The 20,561-nt window shown below is 42.5% G+C and overlaps 1 protein-coding gene across 4 annotated transcripts in view; it reads left to right on the forward strand.

Moving 5' to 3' along the window:
• The window catches only part of LOC137504005 (alcohol dehydrogenase 1-like), a 101,966-nt gene that overhangs the window by 59,906 nt on the left and 21,499 nt on the right, over positions 1 to 20,561 (forward strand). For all 4 annotated transcript variants that reach the window (XM_068231896.1, XM_068231867.1, XM_068231887.1 and 1 more), the window contains 4 exons: positions 2,373 to 2,474; positions 4,240 to 4,381; positions 12,962 to 13,049; positions 15,469 to 15,688. In XM_068231896.1, the coding sequence (XP_068087997.1) occupies positions 4,240 to 4,381; positions 12,962 to 13,049; positions 15,469 to 15,688 (450 nt within the window). In that variant the 5' untranslated portion in view covers positions 2,373 to 2,474. The remainder of the gene's footprint in view (positions 1 to 2,372; positions 2,475 to 4,239; positions 4,382 to 12,961; positions 13,050 to 15,468; positions 15,689 to 20,561) is intronic.

A 20,561-nucleotide genomic window follows, 5' to 3' on the forward strand; every position in this document is an offset into this window, starting at 1 on the left:
CCCCAGAGAAGCTGGTAGAGGGAGATATCTCTATAGAACACAGGGATCAGCACTCCAACAAGTTGGAGATGCAGATGAACGAGTAATCAGTTCACCCGAGGAGCGGGTGGTGCACAGTAAGGCAACGTATACTGATCACCCGTGGTGCGGGTGATTCAGACTGTACTGCAGCAGGTGATCACCTGAGGGGCAGGAGATCAAGACTGTACTGCAGCTCCTAATCACCTTAGGAGCAGGTGATGAGGACAGTACCGTAGTTACTAGTCACCTGAGGAGCAGGTGATTAGGCTGTACAGAGAATCCCTCACCAGGGACTAGGCTCACTGGTGAGGGCAGGAGAGTCAGACAAGCAGATTCGGCAACAAACGAACAGATACGGTACAAAGACAGAAGGTTTAAATCAGAGTAGTGTTCAGGCTGAGTCGGCAACAGGATCAGATAGGAATCAGTAAGCAGAAGAGTAGTCAAGGCTAGCAGAAGGTCATAACAAATAATACAATTCAATTAGTACTTTAGCTATCAACAGAATCTGACTAAGTGTGGATCCCCAGCTCCTGCTGGTTGTAGCACACTTTGGGATATGGCTAAGGTCTGAGAGCTAACACGTAGCATTTGCAACAGCAGACGAGGAGCTACTGACAGGCAGGTCCTATATATACTGAGAGCGCCCCACAGCGCCACCCCAGTCACTCAAACAATCAGGAGCACTGCTGGAGTCATCTGACCGGCCGATCAGCTGACTCCCCTTCTATTCGCATAAAGGTCCTGTCGCCTGGTGCGCGGACGTAGCCCTCAGTCTATGTGCAACTGAAGGACCAGGCAAAACTCCACCATGTAACTGCGCGGCGAAGGCCGCCGGCTGAGACGCGGAGACAGCCGCCATGCCGTTCACCGCTGCGGCGGCATCTCCGCTATCTATTACACCTACCCTGAAAATAAACCCTAGTGGCAGAGAGGAGGGGACACAGCTGTGCAATAGGAAGAGGCAGCCAGGGAAGCAGTGTGTGGATGGACTCATCCCTGGACAATGTCAGCCTCGGATGTCTCTGTCCCTTCCCATCCACCAGTGTTGCTGTCACTCTCTCCCCTCCCCTCTGCAAGCCCCCCTGGTGAGCGAGATGTGCTGGCTACTGTCATCCCTTTTATTTGCTCAGGGACGGTGGGAGGGTGTGAGAAAGAGCTGCTGTGTGGAAGGAAGAAGGAAACTGTATGGAGAGGGAGCTTCTGCCAGCACCACTTTGCTACCATAGGCTCAGCAGCGTTAGTATGGAGAAAGATGTGACTCTTTCTTTAGCTGCATATGCTAGCTGTCCTCTCTCTTTCTTCTGCTCAGCTTGTGCCTCAGACAATATAGCAGTGGCAGGAATCTCAAGCATGTGCCTGTCCTCTCCTTACTATAGATCTGAGTTAGATAAGAGTGTGAGTCTGGGAGTAGAATTCTGAACCTCAGCAAACAGTGCAGTGACTTTGCCATTGTACTCTATCATTTGTCTTTTATCAGAAAATGTTAAGAAAAACAAAAACAAAAGTTTGCTTTCCTAAAACAGAAAGAATTTGCGATAATTCAGGTTGGAGTGAGCTCGAGATGTCTCCCAGGCACCACTGCTGAATATATGCAAATTAACCATTGTATCAGAAAATGTGAAGTGATATTCAGATGTTGTATAAAACTCACATATTGTGCACAAATACTGCTGTTTAAGTTTTCCCAATAGCCATGTGTTCTTCCTTAGCATGTTTCTCCCAAAATAAGACATCCCCTGAAAATAAGCCCTAGCACATTTTTTGGAGCAAAAATTAATATAAGACACTGTCTTATTTTTGGGGAAACACAGTAAGAACAGATCACATGTACATCTCTTACTAAACTGTGTCTATTTATTTTTGGTTGAACAGCGAGGAGTAATAAGTAGTAGCAGATTTGCATACGATTTGCATCTGAATTGAATGCAAAGTGTGCAGAAAATCTATTTAGGTGCTGCACACTGAGCTGGTGGTCATTTCAGATGCAGCCTTAGTGGTATGCGCTGGCGTTCTCCTCGCTGTTCAACCAAATGTAAGTTACACATTTTTTTTTTTTGCTTAGCTGCTCCCAAGGTTTTAAATTTAGGTTAGGTCACTTGCCCGGAGGTTTGCCTCACCGTGGTGCAAGTGTCTAGTATAATATACTTTGCATGCAAACCATATTGGAAGCTAAAGTTCCTCCTAGTTTAATAAATGTTAGCACTTGTCTTGGATGCAGGGCATGCATTTTTCAGTCTAACAGAGGCAGTGTATGCCTGTGCGATTAACCATTCAATTGCAACATATGTTTAGGGACGCGCAGCCTTTCCCCCCACCTTTTCTTTACTGTGTCTATTTATTGTTTAAAGGTTATAAAATGCAAAGCTGCCGTAGCTTGGGAGAAAGGCAAGCCCTTTGTGATTGAGGAAATTGAAGTGCAGCCACCAAAAGCAGATGAAGTTCGCATTAAGGTAAAGTTTACTAGCATCTTAAAGGAAGCCTTAAGTGACATGTGACTTGATGACATAGACATGTGTATGTACAGTGCATAGCACTCAAATAAATAGGCTGTGATGCTTTGCTACTTTTTGTGCCTGAAACAGCTAAGGTAGCCATACATCTAGTGATGTATGTGCAGATTTGACCAAGAGACAAATCTCTCTCTTATCGAATCTGATACAGAGAGATCTGTCAGCTGCCTATATACCACAGGCCGATTCCCAATCAATTTCATGCTTAAATCGATCCGAGAATCGGCTCTTTGCGCTGCCTCGACGCTGTGCCCCCCTAATTCCCGCCGTGCCAAAGTGATACATTACTTGTCCGTGGCCTCCGGTCGTCCCCCGCTGCTCTGGGCACATTCTCCTCTTTCGCATACATGCGCGACACACATGGTTTCCTAGTAAAGGCGCGCGTTTGTGACATCACACACGCGCCCTTGCCAGGAAACCACGTAGGGCAAGCGTGTATGCAGAAGAGGGGAATGTGCCCAGAGCAGCAGGCCACGGACAAGTAATGTATACATTTTGGCATGGTGGGCATTAGGTGTTGACAGAGCGTCGAGGCGGCGGATGGTTTCGTTGATTTTGGGAAATTGCACGCCGTTTCTGCCACTCACCCGGCCAACCAACTTTGGCCCGACATCTTGCAGCATGCACTATCAACAAAGCGACCAATTTCCATCCCGAAATTGGTCGCTTTGCCGGTCAGGCATGCACTTGGCGGCACCGACTTTCATCCAATTCGATTATAATAATCGAATTGGATGGTCGATCGGCCACCAAGTCGCCTGATGTATGGCCACCTTTAATATTTTGTTATACAATTGAGTTTTTTTCCAATCGACACAGTCGGACTACTGATAAGGAATTACAGCCATAAAATACTTTGTTCTATGAAGCCCAGTTCTCTGCCAGGAGAGGATAGCTAAAAAAAAATCAATAGTTCATATATTTGAGCACCCTAAAGGCCCATACATACGTCGTTCGCGTGATAAGAGTGAGTTTGAGCGATCCGCCCGGCGGATCGCTCAAACTCACTCTTATCACGCCAACGACAGTCTGTACACACGCTCGATTTAGCGGGCAAACGACTGAACGACGGGTCGTTCAAACAACCCGTCATTCGCAAAAAACGGACGTGTGTATGGGCCTTTAGACACAGAGACAGACTGTTACATTCAGCTGAGATAAAACAATAAATCAGTTTTTTTTAAGTTTCTAAACATAACATAAAACAGAGGGATATATAAAAGTAATTTTTAGGCGTAGGAGAATAGATACAATTGTTTATCTTTTCACTTAAGTATCACTTTAAGTTTAAAAATGAGGTAATGTGCTTCTAGTACATTATACATATGGAATGTGGCATTACTAAATAGCCTACAAAGTCATTTTTATTTTACAGTTCCTGTGATCTATACTAAGGTCTATACGGTTTTGTAAATATTCTTGGTTCCAAACTTAATAAAGCATTTTAACTAAAGATAAAGCCTGTGACCATAGAGACCCGATGCAGGAAGAGGTGAGTAGGTGAGTGTTAACTCTTGGTTTTCTTTGGCTTGCTACTCTGCAGGGAGGAAGGGAGGGAGTAGAAGAATCCAGCCGCCTGTTGGCGGGCCAGGTTTACCCAGTGCTGGCCTAGATAATACATACAGTATCTACTTTTATGTGTATTTTAGTATCAAATGTAATTCAAATGCCCAATCGTTTTTTTTTTATTTTTAAATATATTTAGATGGTGAGCACAGGAATATGTCGCACTGATGACCACGCTAGCCATGGGACATTTCAAGGGGTGGAGTTTCCTGTTATTCTAGGCCATGAAGGAGCTGGAATAATTGAAAGTGTTGGAAAAGACGTAACTAACCTAAAACCAGGTATTTTAAACCGTAACTGAACTTTCATTTATTTTATTTCATGTTCTACATTCCTACTAAATCACACTGGTTTTCCAATGTACACTGCCATCTTACCTTGCCGGATTTAGTTACATAGTTGCATAGTTAGTATGTTTGAAAAAAGACATACAGTATGTCCATCAAGTTCAACCAGAAAATATGGTACAACACTGTCCTGCATCCTCACATATCTCAGTTAATCCAAAGCAAGGTGAAAAATCCTCACAAGGCTTGCACCAATTAGCCCTAAAAGGGATTAAAAAAATGCTTCTCAACTTCAGATGGCAATCAGATAAAATCCCAGGATTAACACTGCTGGGCATTACCTAGTAGTTATTCCTATTGATGCCCTTCCATGCAAGGAAAGCATCAAGACCTCCTGAAAGGATACCTGTAAGTCTTTAAAAATAAAAAAACAGACGCTTTCCTTGGGAGAGGGAAGCCTCATAATTCTAATGAGACTTCCCATGTAACTTTCCATCCCTCCCTTCCAGCACTGGCAGCCCCTAAAATAATAAAAGAATAATAACATATGTCACTGCGTGCAGGTACATTACGTGCCAGCGCAGTAGAGCAGACCCGATCGGGCTATACTATTCCCTCCGCAGTACAAAGGAAAGCCACTAGAGCACCTGCACGCAACACCGACAGGCCAGACTTTCAGGAAGGGAAGCTTTGTAAGATTCAGAGGCTTTCCCCTCCTGAGGTAAGTACCCCCTAGGTGCACTTTTTTCACTTTGTGGCCACTTTGAATGCAGATATAAAATTTGTTACGACTACTTTCTGTTGTTATGGGTAGGGATGGTCGCTGGATAATTCCGGACAGAATTTGGTGAATTCCGATTCCGATGGTCGGAACGGAATTGCTATAGCGCTAAGGCGGAATTCCCGTGGAACGAAGCAAAATTCCGCCAGAATGCAAATTTTCGTGTTTGACAGAGTGAGAGTGAGTTAGCTGTTTGATTAGTGATTTGTTTGATTAGTGATTGATTAGTTGAGTGAGTGTATTGAATTATTTTTTTGATTTTATTAATTTTTTTTTGTTTTCTTTATTTTGTGTTTTGGATTTATTTTCTTAATTCACCCCCTTATTTTGTGATCTGTTCTGTTCATACGATTACGTACCCCTTCCCCAATAAAGATTGTGGCCCCCAAAAAATGGAGCGAGGGCAGCAGAAAATTCCTGCCACTCCTGCAAGGACATGGAGTCATGGACGTGGTATATCTTCACGTCAAGTATGTGATCAGGGTGAGGGTGGCAGAAGCAGCAGGAAGCGTCCCCCCCCCCTGGTCAGAAATGTCTTCCCAGTGTTCACAGCAGGCTCAGCACGCAGGAAAATTCTGTCAGAGCAGGAGGTGAAGACAGTTGTGGATTATTTACATCAGGATTCAGAACCCTCTACCCTGTTGGAGGAACTTGAAGCTAGTTGCAGCAGCGCCAGCAGTGGCCGCCAGGTTCCTCATGACCAGAACCCGACCGCAGCTGCTTCTGTTGATGACGATGACAAGCTTGTTTCCTCCCAGAACTCTGCTCCAGAAGTACAGCACACCATCGCTGAGACTGAGAGAGATGTGCAGAATGTTTGGGATGAGGCTTTGGAGGAGACCATGGGACCAAGCTCTCAAGAAGTGGTGGGTTCTGTGGTGACAGAAATGGCCACTGTGTTTTCTTCATCCAGTGTCACCAGTCAACATCATCATCATCACAAACACCTCTCAACTACAGAGGTGTTTGGTGGCCAGGTGGAGGGTCCAGAAGAGTCACTTATTGGACTGGATGATATTTTGGATGATGATGATTGAAAGGATTAGTCAGTTTCTAGAACCAATTAACCATCAGCTATGACCTAGAAATAATGCTCTGTGATTTCTAGCTGGCACCAGCGTTGAACCTGAATCAACTACATTAAGAGACAGACAGTGTTGTAGTTGATAAATCAGATTGATGTTTATTAAGACAGGGTTTCTTTTATACACAAATTACATAGGTTGCGCAGACTCAATAGATAAGGAACCTTTCACCCAGTTACATGTTTGTCCCAAACAGAAGAGGAAAATCCCTGCATAAACATGTGACAAATGCTATAGGTGTCCTAACTCCCAAAGCTACTCTCGGTTTCGCTAAGCCAATGTGGTTAAGAATTTCCTGTATGCCCAGAGAGGGGCAGAAAAGCAGAAGTACATGTGAAGTGGTGCATGAAAGATACATTCTTTAATCTGTAGCTAGAGACGTGAAAAGATTAGAAGCTCTGTATATTATACATGGATCTTAAGATGGCGACAGGATACAAAATGGCAGTAAGTATATATATATATATATATATATATATATATATATATATATATATATATATATATACCTATACATGCTGATACTTCTAATTCCTTACAATGATGATGAGGTGGGTGATAAAACGTATTTGCCACCTGTTCGTTTAGGCAGTAGCAGGCAAGAGCAGCCTGTACAAACAGAGCAGACCGTTGGCCAGCAGCCTGCTTCCCCATCTGTCAGTACCCGCCACCAGTCCAATGCCGAGCATCAAGGTGCTAGAACAGGTCGCACCACTGCTGGACGTCTATGCACATCCCCTGCATGGAATTATTTTAATGATGCGGAAGAGGATGAATCCAGGGCAGTCTGTTGTGTGTGTCATAAATCGGTGAGCAGAGGCAAATCGGGCACCGGGTACGGCACTTGAGGGCTGCTAAGCCATCTGCGCAACAACCACAAACTGGAGTTTGAATATGTAAAAAATTACAATAAGATGGGTGGAGTAAAAGCAGCAGCAACAGGCCCCTCCTCTTTTTTTTTCTAGTCGTCCGAGTCCTGTCCCTATCCAACCTGCTCCTCAGTCCCATTCTACTTCAAAGTCCTCTGCATGCCAGGCTGGTAGAGGACTGCAGATCTCGTCGGCAAGCACTTCGTCATCACCCTTGTTAGTTGAATCACCAGTGTTCCCACGTCAGGCCTCTGTGCCAGAAATGTTGCAGAGGAAGCGGATGGTCCCTGCAAGTGATCCGTTTGTGGTGAAAAATAATGAGCTCCTGGCAAGGCTGTTGGGCCAACAGCTGCTGCCCTACCAGTTTGTGGAGTGTGCCCCCTTCCGCAGACTGATGAACAGTGTTGCTCCACAATGGCAGATCCCCAGCCGCCATTATTTTGCTAGGAATGTTATCTCTGCCCTGCACCAGCACATTGTGGAGTGTGTCAGCCGGTCTATGGATCACGCTGTTGGTGGCAAGGTGCACTTCACGATGGATGGCTGGAGCAGCAGGCATGGGCAGGGAAAGTATCTGACTTTTACCGCCCATGGTGCTCCTGAGGAGGCTGCAAGATCTGGGGCATTTCAACTGGTGGTGCCGCCACGTGGGTTGAAGGGAAGGCCTGTTCCACTTCCCTCTGCTACCTGTTCTGTCCAAGGCCAGTCTGCCATTGCTGAGCCTCCCAGCAAGTGGTCCCGCTCCTCCTACACTGGTCTGCAGCACCATCGATGCCAAGCAGTGCTGAAAATGGAATCCATGGAGGAGAACAGGCAAACCGGATCTGTAATCCTTGCAGCCCCACAGGGTCAGAATCGGCAGCGGCTGACCACACGAAGACTTGCCACAGGTGTAGTGGTGTCTGATAACGGTGCCAAAATGCTGGCCACCATTTCGCTAGGTGGCTATACCCACTTACCTTGCTTGGCCCACGTCTTCAACTTTGTAGTCCAGAAATTTCTACAAACTTTCGAAGGATTGAAGGACGCTGTGGCCTCAGCACAAAAAGTGTCAGCCCACATCCGTCGCTCCGCAACTGCCATCACGGCCATGAAACTGCTGCAGCGCCGCCATAGCCTGCCGCAGCACAGGCTTATTTCCGATTGTCCGACGCGGTGGAACTCCACACTCCACATGCTGGAGAGGTTGTGGGAGCAGTGCACGGCGGTCAGGCTATACCTGTCTGAGACATCTTCCACCAGAAGAGGGCCACTGGACTACATTACTGGGGACCAGTGGCAGCTGATTGGACAGGTGTGCAAAGTGTTGGAGCCATTGAGCAGGCAACAAAAGTGGTCAGTGAGGAGCACTGCAGTATATCAGAGGTGCTGCCTCTTGTCTTCACAATGAAAAAGACTCTTGAAAAACTGCTCGAACGGGGGGAGGAAGCCCTACTGAACAGTGGCCAGTCAAGTGAAGGAGTGAGTGGGCATGCTCCAGTCCTGGATGAGGAGGCAGAGCTTGTGGAAGCGGAAGAGCCCATTGTCCGGGGGTGGGAAGAAGATTTTGATGTGGAGCTGGATCATGACGACGACAGTTCTGACAGCCAGGAAGAGGTGATTCATGGCAGACATCTCTTCCCCATGGCTGCACATATGATCCAGTGCCTCCATAAAGACCCCCGGATTAAAACTTTAAAAGCAAGGCTCGACATGTGGGTGGCCACCATCTTAGATCCCTGGTGCAAGGGGAAAATGTGCCAGTTCATAACCCCCTCCCAAGCAGACGCCAGGATGAGCCAGATCTGGGATGCCCTTCATTGTTGGGTAGAACATGCATTTCCTGCACCTGTACCCCGGCCCCAAGCTACCAAGCCTAGTAGTAGGCCTCACACTCAGCAAAGGTCTGGTGGTCCCACTCCCAGCAGCAGCACCAGTAGCCAATCTGTGATCCTGCTGAGTATGCTGAAGGCATTTTACCAGCCAGTGCCAGATACTCCTTCTAGCAGCAGCACCACCAGCGAACAAAGTGGTCATCACCACCGCCAGCAGCTGGCCCCTATGGTGGACGATTACTTGGAGTCAGCCAGTGCTCCAGACAATATGGAGACTAATGATGACCCCATGCAATATTGGACCAGACCATTGGATACCTGGCCTGAACTCGCTCAGTATGCACTGGAGGTTCTTGCATGCCCCGCCGCCAGTGTTCTTTCTGAGCGAGTATTTAGCGCTGCAGGTGGAGTGGTCACCGACCAACGGACGGGTCTGTCCACAGACAATGTGGACATGCTAACATTCATTAAAATGAACGAGGCATGGATCAGTGACAATTACAAGGCCCCTCTCACTGATTGAACAGAATGAGTCCAATACATTATTGACGAATTTTTTTTTTTAGGACTGCTGTGGAACCACCTCTAGGTCCCATGGCCTACGACAAGTCCTGCTGCTACAAACAATTTTTTAGGACTGCCGTGGAACCACCTCTAGGACCCATGGCCTACGACAAGTCCTGCTGCTACAAACACTTTTTAGGACTGCTGTGGAGCCACCTCTAGGTCCCATGGCCTACGACAAGTCCTGCTGCTACAAACAATTTTTAGGACTGCCGTGGAACCACCTCTAGGTCCCATGGCCTACGACAAGTCCTGCTGCTACAAACAATTTTTAGGACTGCCCTGGAACCACCTCTAGGTCCCATGGCCTACGACAAGTCCTGCTGCTACAAACAATTTTTAGGACTGCCCTGGAACCACCTCTAGGTCCCATGGCCTACGACAAGTCCTGCTGCTACAAACAATTTTTAGGACTGCCGTGGAACCACCTCTAGGTCCCATGGCCTACAACTTCTCCTGCTGCTCCCAAAAAATTATACAGACGGCTGTGAAACCACCTCTAGGTCCCATGGCCTACAACTTCTTCTGCTGCTCCCAAAAAAATTATACAGACTGCTGTGAAACCACCTCTAGGTCCCATGGCCTACAACTTCTCCTGCTGCTCCAAACAGTTTTTAGGACTACTGTGGAACCAGTAGCTCCCAGGGCCTACGACAACTCCTGCTGCTCCAAACACTTGTAAATGACCGCCGTGGAACACCATGGATTACGCGACAACTCCTGCAGCTCCAAACCACAATTATAATGACCGCCGTGGAACACCATGGTTTACATGACAACTCCTGCTGCAAAAAAATTAAAAATTAAATAAATAAATAAATAAATAAAATGAACGGTGGAACAGCCACTAGGTTTCATGGGCTACCATTTAGCACAAAAGAGGCTTTAATTGTGACTATTTTAATTTTTTGGCCGGAATGCGGAATTCCGCGGAATTTTGCGGAATTCGGAGGAATTTTGCGGAATTCTGCGGAAATGTAATGGAGACGGAATTTAGCGCTGGCGGAATCCGCCAATTCCAACGGAACAGAATTAGGACCTTCCGATCATCCCTGGTTATTGGAGAAACAGATGAAATCCTATATGAGGCACAAATGTGACATTTCATTTATTTGTACATATGTGTGCTTAAAATAAGTTATCACCCTGGAACAAATAAGAAAATTGCTATTGACTGATAACCTATATTAACAATGAAATGTCCTGGCGAGTGAATTAGGGCTATATTAATATTAAATTAAAAATTGACTTGTACACCATAGATACATGTCAAAGCTCTTTATTTTATTTTTTTAACCACTTTCCCACCACATTTATTTTCCCTTAAAAACCATAGTAATTTTCACATTTCATGCTCCTCCCATTCATTTGCCAGTATCTTAGACGCTACTTATCACACCTAAATGATCAATAGCTTGTTCTTTTGCAGGACAAGCTAGGCTTTCTTTGGGTGGTACTATTGCTGAGCATTATTTTATTTCTTATGCATTTTAAAGGGAGTAAGAAGAAAAAAAATGAAAAAAGTAATTTTTTCTCTTTCCCAGTTTTCAGCCATTATATCTTAAAAATAAAAAGTGGTACTGTAGATAAAACCCACACATTTTATTTGCCCATTTGTCCTTGCAACATTTAAATTATGTCCCTAGTACAATGTATGATGACAATATTTTATTTAAAACTAAAGGTGTATTCTTCCTTTTTTGTGTTTGTTTATACTCTATCAATTGCAAGACTTTATTTGCAAAAAGAACAGTAACACACCCCCATGACATACGTATTAAAACGTTGAGTCCCTGAGGTAACTATGCATTTTTTCTAAAATGCTGTCACTTTGGCTTTTTGGGGGGTAAAAACAAACAAACAAGGTGCTTTATTTTGGTAACTATGAGGGAAGGGGAGGGGGGAGAAGGGGTTAGTAACTATAGGGGATGTATTTTGTAATGTATTTTTATTTCACGTTTTGTCCACTAGATGTCCCCACACTTAGAACAGTACACAGAAAGTGAGTTTGTTTGTTTTTCACTTTTGTTTTAATGAATGATCACTGGCTTCTGGCTGAAGCTGCAATCATTCATTTACAGGCACTTTGATTGGCTTTGGGAACACACGTTCCCATTCACTCGTGAAAGCGGCAATAAGGATACATATATGGTCTGATCTTGTGAAATATTCAGGGATATATATATATATATATATATATATATATATATATATATATATATATATATATATATATATACATACATACTGTATATACACAGTATACGTAAAAATTGAAAATTGAAAACGGAACATCAGTAACCTTCAGTATGCTGTTGACACAACTCTTCTCTCAGAAATGGCGGATGGCATGCAGCATCTGATTAATCGAATCAAAGATGAAGGTGCAAAGTTCGGCCTCCACCTGAATATCAAAAAAAGCTAGATCATGACAACAGTAGATGATGGCAATATCAAGATAGCAGTTGACAATGAAAAGATTGAGTGTGTGCAGGAATTCACCTTCCTCGGATCTCAGATCGATCGAAATGGGGATTGTAGTCATGAAATAAAATGTCGGATAACCCTCGGCAGAAACGCAATGGTAAGCATGAACCAAGTATGGAAAAGTAAAGACATTAGCATTATGACCAAATGTAGACTGGTTCATGCCATTGTTTTCCCCATAACCATAGATGGCTGCGAAAGTTGGACCCCAAGAAAAGCAGATAGAAGAAAGATCAACTCCTTTGAGTTGAGGTGCTGCGACGATTGCTTCGCATTCCATGGACAGCAAGGATGACGAACAAAGAAGTATTGGAACATATAAGACCAGACATGTCACTGGAAGGCAAGGTCACCAGACTCAGACTCACATATTTCGGCCATGTGATGCACTCAAATTCCTTAGAGAAAGAACTAATGCTAGGACTGATCAGTGGCAAAAGGCAACAAGACCTCCAGAGAACGCGTTGGCTTGACACCATCAAAGCTGACACAGGATTGAGCTTAAGGCAACTGGCAGAAATGGTACAAGATCGGACAGTATGGAGAGAGCTAACCCATAGAATCGCCAAGTGTCGGATACGACTGAATGGATAACATCATCATATATATATATATATATATATATATATATATATATATATATATATATATATATATATATATATAATACAAGGATCCAAAAGTGTTAAATAAAGGCGGGATTTCATGTTAAAATGTTCTTCACATTTCATAGTACAGCTAGAATTTTGACAAGTGGCACTAAGCTCACATTGCTCCTTTGTAATCTGTTAGAGATATAGTTAAATAATCATTATAAAATAACATTCTTTTGTCCTATTCTTTTCACTTGTATACTTCTATCTTCTTTTCTGCAATGTTGAAACTACCCAGCGAATAATTCAGCATCTTTATCAAAAATTTTAATGTTAAAATAAAGGATTCCACTAACAATAGAACAATTGTCTTCTCTATAGGAGATAAAGTCATCCCCCTTTGCCTTCCTCAGTGTGGGGACTGCAGTTCTTGTCTAAATCCGGACAGTAATTATTGCTTTAAAACACAGTAAGTACTCTTTATCTGTATATTGTAGTTAACTCATTTTAGCTACTTGAATCACTATCTCTGTGTGACTATATGGATTTTTACAAATGGCAGGAGATAGCAGCATGTAAAGGTTTGGGTTATATGGCTGATGATATGACTTTTGTAAAGTATGTATTGATAGAAAATATCAAGGAGAGTCTAGTTTGTTGAAGACTTGTTGCAAATTTTAAGAACCTTTGGAATTTTCAATTTCCATCAGCCAATCAGATGCAATGGCTGATGTCTATGATTGGCTAAATGATGAGCTTCATCAAATTTGCATTCAAAGATGGAAAATTAGCATCTCACTGGTATACGTTTTAGAGCGCTGCATGTTAAAATGGGTTTGAGGTGTACACAATAGTAGAACATAAATTTAACATAAATTTACCAATATTTTACTATCTCCGTTTACCATTGTAGAATATCAGCACCTTTACCAATATTTTACTATCACTTACCTCAAACTAACTCTCTCACATTACTAGAGATGACCGTAATGTGCTAATTACAATTCTGCTAAATTCCGCGTAATCACAAAAAATGATGCAAAATTTTGTGTAAATACGACTAAACACTAAATTTTTATAATTACGATTATTTTCATAATGAAGTTTTCACAATTACAAACATTTTTGGATTAAGGAAAAATGTCTGTGTAAAACACGAAATTTTGATTTTGTGTTACATGTAATTTCATTTAAATTTCATGTTACCTACAATTTGCGTAATTCCGCTAATTTTAAGAATCACGAATGAAACACGAAATTACGTTTTAATGCTAAATTACATTATAATGCAAAATTATGACAAATTAGAAATTACAAAATTATGAATTACGAATTTTTTGATAATTACGAATTATGATCTTGTGCCTTAAATGCACATTTTAATTATGAAAATGCAAAAATTTCAGGTCACCACTACACATTACCCCTCCCCTACCTACACCTACCAATACCCTCCTCCCCACACCTACACCTAACAGTAACCTTCTCCCATAGCTAGTCTCTCTCTTCCCACCGCTAAATAACTAAACAAATGGCCATTTGGCTAGGCCATCGGGGTCAGATCTTTATTGCATGTGTGTGTAATGGGACAATAAACTTGCTGCTTTGCTCCTGAAGACTGTTGTGCAGATTCCTCCTTCCTGATACTGGATTTTCACTGCCTTGGAATTCTGCACCAGCTTAGCTGATCCACACACTAAGATGTGCGTTTTTGTTTTGTTTTTTTGTTTTCTCAAATTAACTTCTTGGCGTTGCCATAGCCAGTAGCCACAGTTTCCAAACAGCCTATGGCAGCATCCATATTATCAGGTGCTATCTGCACCTAAATCAACTGATCTGTCTCATCTGAATTAATAAACTGAAATGATGGTTAGACCAAAGGAAAGCATTATTAGTTTTGGATGGTCTTAAAAAGCTCTGTGTTCCCTCCCAGCTAATATGAACCCTAATGACCCTGGGGACAGCAAAGGAGGCACTGTAGGGTTTTAGACAAGGGTTTTCACTCTTGGTGTACCTAAAAACAAGTTTTTTCTCTCAGAATTTATTCCCTGTTGAGAACAGAAAGTGAAAGAGATTCTCCCACATGGGAAAGTCAACAGCTATGAAATCATTCACGTTTTTTAACCTCTTACCACACTATCCAAAAGTAAAATATTCTCAGGAAACTGAATTTAAGAATAAATACAACAAATTATTTATTTCCTATATTAGAGAAGATCCAAATAAATAGTCCTCCCCCCCCCCCCCGGACCCCTCACCCCCCTATCAAAAAGCAGTTGCAGTGGCTATATTGGATTCATTCTCTGCTGGTTGCTGACTGTTAGTGAGAGCAGGGTCAGACTTTCTGCAACTTTATCATTACTTTTGTGTCCAAAAACAGTCTTTGTAGGTTTTAAAATTTGCCTGCCCATTGAAGTCTATGGCAGTTTGCCTGTTTGCAAACTTTTGTGGAAGTTCACTATTCGAGAACGGAAAATTCTATGTTCGTGACATCTCTACCTAACAATGCTGGCTAGCCTGCCTATTTATGTGCCACTATTCTGTCAATTGAGCTGTGCCACTGCTGTTCAACTAGTGCTTTTGGAAATAAAGGAAACCTTTAAACTCCTGCAAGAGAGATACAATAGTCCAAAACCTGTTGGTAAGAGATAGGAAATAAGCCAGTTACAATGCATTTTACCCTCGGACAAATGTACAACTTATATGTTGATAAAATTATAGTATGACGTTAAAATATTTTGAAATGAACAGAACAGGTAAAGTTGTCCTGTTTACAAATTGCATAACAAACAGATTTGTGCATCATTGATGTGTGTGTAGCGTTATTCCAAATCTCAGAACAAAAATAAAATTAGATATCCTCCCCTTTTCTTTCTCATTCAATGTAGCTTTGAGGAACCGCAGAATCTTCTGCCTGACAAGACATCCAGGTTCTCATGCAAGGGGAAGACAGTGCATCACTTTGCATGGACCAGCACCTTTTCTGAATACATTGTGATGCCTGCTTACGCAGTTGCTAAGATTGATGATAAGGCTCCCATGGATAAAGTCTGTCTTTTTGGTTGTGGTTTTACCACAGGATATGGATCTGCTGTTCAGACTGCTAAGGTAAGTATACCGGTTCCCACTTTATACCATATTACTACAAATTATAGGAGCCCCAGCAAAACTTTAATGCCCCCCAATTTTCACAGCATTTCCCTTGCCTAAATCTTGTGACCCTCACAGTCTGGGGGCCCATTTTGTGTTGGTCATAAAACATGTGTGGGCATCATACTCTCCATACCCATAACAAGTATGGCCACAAAATAGCCTGATCTGAAAGATGGGCCTCTTTTTCGGAGGGAGTGAAGAAGTATTTTGGGCCCCCCTACAGCTCTGAGCCCCCCTCTGCAGTCACAGGGACTACTCTCCTGTAGTGCTGCCCCTGCAGGCTTGGGTTCCAAAAGGTATAAGGTTATTTTCTAGTTTCACAGGAAACAGAATTACTGTGGAGAGAACTGGAACTTTGAAAAGAGTTAATCATATTCAGACACTATTGATTAACTACCTGATAGCTGATTATTATCTTATAATACTGACCGGTACACAATCATTAGCCCTTTGAATCTGATTAGCCCTATACAAAGTTTCTGTTCACCCCAAGGGAGTTGGTGCTCAGTGTTGAGCAAGAAAAATTGCCTAACTGACCTCAACTTCACATCACATGGCATCTATAGTGATGAGCTTCACAATTCAATCAGAGAAAAAATCTACTAGAACAGACAGACAGAGCAAAGTTGGATTAACACAGGTTTTGGGAATTCCACTTTTTTTTTGCATTGATGTCTATGGGGATGCTTTTTCGAGTTAACCACCCAGTCCTCAAAACATGATATTGTTCACCAAACTAAGTCTTGAAGTTTGGGGCACATACGACTCTTTTTCACAATTGGGGAGAAAACAATTGTTGCGCTTGTAAATAATATGGGAGAGGAGGGGATTGGTAGTTGGAATAGCAGCAGTTTTAAGTCATTAGCATCCCCGTTCTTTAACAGTTTTCTTGGTTGCCTACCAGCAACTCAGTTTTGTAAGTAGTAAGTAGTATAAGTCTCATTTCCCGTTGCCTGAAAATACAGGGAGTGCAGAATTATTAGGCAAGTTGTATTTTTGAGGAATAATTTTATTATTGAACAACAACCATGTTCTCAATGAATCCAAAAAACTAATTAATATCAAAGCTGAATATTTTTGAAAGTAGTTTTTAGTTTGTTTTTAGTTTTAGCTATTTTAGGGGGATATCTGTGTGTGCAGGTGACTATTACTGTGCAGAATTATTAGGCAACTTAATAAAAAACAAATATATACTCATTTCAATTATTTATTTTTACCAGTGAAACCAATATAACATCTCAACATTCACAAATATACATTTCTGAGATTCAAAAACAAAACAAAAACAAATCAGTGACCAATATAGCCACCTTTCTTTGCAAGGACACTCAAAAGCCTGCCATCCATGGATTCTGTCAGTGTTTTGATCTGTTCACCATCAACATTGCGTGCAGCAGCAACCACAGCCTCCCAGACACTGTTCAGAGAGGTGTACTGTTTTCCCTCCTTGTAAATCTCACATTTTATGATGGACCACAGGTTCTCAATGGGTTTCAGATCTGGTGAACAAGGAGGCCATGTCATTAGTTTTTCTTCTTTTATACCCTTTCTTGCCAGCCACGCTGTGGAGTACGTGGACGCGTGTGATGGAGCATTGTCCTGCATGAAAATCATGTTTTTCTTGAAAGATGCAGACTTTTTCCTGTACCACTGCTTGAAGAAGGTGTCTTCCAGAAACTGGCAGTAGGACTGTGAGTTGAGCTTGACTCCATCCTCAACCCGAAAAGGCCCCACAAGCTCATCTTTGATGATACCAGCCCTAACCAGTACCTCACCTCCACCTTGCTGGCGTCTGAGTCGGACTGGAGCTCTCTGCCCTTTACCAATCCAGCCACGGCCCATCCATCTGGCCCATCAACACTCACTCTCATTTCATCAGTCCATAAAACCTTAGAAAAATCAGTCTTGAGATATTTCTTGGCCCAGTCTTGACGTTTCAGCTTGTGTGTCTTGTTCAGTGGTGGTCGTCTTTCAGCCTTTCTTACCTTGGCCATGTCTCTGAGTATTGCACATCTTGTGCTTTTGGGCACTCCAGTGATGTTGCAGCTCTGAAATATGGCGAAACTGGTGGCATCTTGGCAGCTGCACGCTTGACTTTTCTCAGTTCATGGGCAGTTATTTTGTGCCTTGGTTTTTCCACACGCTTCTTGCGACCCTGTTGACTATTTTGAATGAAACACTTGAATGATCGATGATCACGCTTCAGAAGCTTTGCAATTTTAAGAGTGCTGCATCCCTCTGCAAGATATCTCACTATTTTTGACTTTTCTGAGCCTGTCAAGTCCTTCTTTTGACTCATTTTGCCAAAGGAAAGGAAGTTGCCTAATAATTATGCACACCTGATATAGGGTGTTATTGTCATTAGACCACACCCCTTCTCATTACAGAGATGCACATCACCTAATATGCTTAATTGGTAGTAGGCTTTCGAGCCTATACAGCTTGGAGTAAGACAACATGCATAAAGAGGATGATGTGGTCAAAATACTTATTTGCCTAATAATTCTGCACTCCCTGTACTACACTATTTGTCGCCTCTGGTGTTCTCTGTTTCCTTTTTCTCATCTTGGTTCCTGAGATTTGTCACCGAATCTCTGGCGCCCTAAACTCCACCCCTAACATGCCACACCGCTCAAGTCACACACCCTTTTCTTTATTTCAAACAAGATTTATTGAATTTTTCAACATTTTCATCCAGAACACACACCGTGGGCAATACATCAGCAGATAGGAAAGAAAAGTACAATATTGGTTTTATCCAACATGAAGACACGTCATCTTATGGGTCTATTGCACATTTATCCACTGTGTCTTACAATATGATGTTTCAGAATAAACCATAAAAAAAAAACTCGTTATAGTAACGCCCACTGAGCTCCCTCCCGCTCCCTCCCTCCCCACCCCCTCTTTCCCCCTAGTCATCTCTGGTTTAACGGTCACTAGTAGCCTTGCCGATATTACACTTCTGGTTTACCTAAAGTACCGGACAGCTTCTCAACCAAATACCACTTGGTATCTACAAAAGGGGTCATCACCTCATCTATCTCTTTTTTAGAGAAAGATGACAAGATAAAATATTTCCAGGTTTTAAAAAAACTTTTGGTTTTCTTGTCCTTATATGTCACAGCCTCCAACTTGTCTTGTCTGAATAGATGCAGTAATTCTTCCTTCACGTCCCATATTGAGGGGGCAGTGGAATAAATCCATTTATTGAATATGACTTTGCGGGCCGCCAAAATTATGAGGTGGGCTAATTTGCTTGGGGCGATAGCTGGCTGTTGCTGTACGTCCGTAATTGGTATTTTTGGAGGAACATAATGGAATAGAAATAGTAATGGATTTGGCTCGACTTTATACTTGCTGATCTTTTCCACGTAGTCCGCTACTTTCTTCCAAAATGTTGAGATTATAGAGCAAGACCAGATACAGTGGAAGAGATCCGCCTGTGGGTGTGCGCATTTTGGACATGCTGGTGAATAATAAGCGGGGGGTTTACTATACTTAATATTAAAGGCATACTTTGCCCTGTGTATTAGTTTCAATTGAGATTCCCTCCACGATTCCCCTGAAATCAGTTTATAAGATATCCGATACCCCTCAATAATTTTAGACTCCACTTGTTCCCCGGGAATGTCCTTTCCCCATTTGGCGAGATTATTAAGCGCTTTGGAAGAAATATTTAAAAGCTGGAGGTTTGATTGAATAGAAGACAAGGAAACCTTAGGGACATGTGGGGTCAGAAATCTGTCAAACTCGTTCACCGAACAAACCGATGCAAGCTTGCCACCCTTATCTCGTATATAAGATTGTAGTTGACCATAGTATAAAAAATGTTGTTTAGGGATCCCGTATGAATTACAAATATTTGGGAATGACATCAATTTGCCTTCGCTCAAGCTAACTAGATTACCCAGTCTTTCCACCCCTTTCTGATGCCAATCAAGAAACCCTCCATGTGCCATGCTGGCCTTAAAACCCGGGTGGCCCCATAGCGGCATGTACTTGGATACCTGGAAGGGTAAAGAAAAACACTTTCTCACTTCCTTCCAGGCAACCATCGTGTCTCTGATTATTCTGCTTAGTTTTATTTTTGAGGGAGATAGTTTATATGGAGTGTGTAAGAGGCCTACCAAATCCCAGGGTTCCGCAAATGCAGATTCAAGTGCGTAGTTTGAGTAGAAACTTGTTTTGTTTATCCAGTCCCTAACATTTCTAGTAAGACAAGCTAAGTTATACCTTCTGATGTCCGGTAATGCTAATCCTCCCCAGTCTTTTGGTAGTTTTAACTTTGAAATAGCGATCCTAACCTTGCCATGTTTCCATAAGAACCTTGAGAAAGCTCTTTCCAGTTCTTTAATATCTGAATGCTTTAACAAAATAGGCAGTGTCTGGAGAGGATATAGTAATCTTCCGAAGCTAACAGATTTTATGAGAGCTGCTCTTCCCATCAAATTTATGGGTAAATTTTCCCAATTGAGAAGCTGCCGTTTGATGTCTGCTATTAGGGGTTGATAATTAATTTCATAGAGGCGATTAGGTTCCTTATGGATTTTTATTCCTAGATAAGTGACAATGGAGCACATTTTGACTGGAACGCTATTTTTGTCAATTGTAGGCGGACTAGTCGAGAGGAACATAAGCTCACTCTTAGATACGTTTATTTTAAACCCACTATGTTGGCCTATTTCAGAGATTAGGTTTAATAATTTTGGTATTTGGACTAGCGGGTCATCTAAAAATAGAAGAACGTCATCGGCAAACATTGCCTGTGATACTAAAGTTCCCCCTACATCCACTCCCCTAATTGTTGTGGCTAAGAGTTTCGTCA

Source organism: Hyperolius riggenbachi, chromosome 1 (genome assembly GCF_040937935.1).
Source record: "Hyperolius riggenbachi isolate aHypRig1 chromosome 1, aHypRig1.pri, whole genome shotgun sequence".
Lineage (NCBI taxonomy): Eukaryota > Metazoa > Chordata > Amphibia > Anura > Hyperoliidae > Hyperolius > Hyperolius riggenbachi.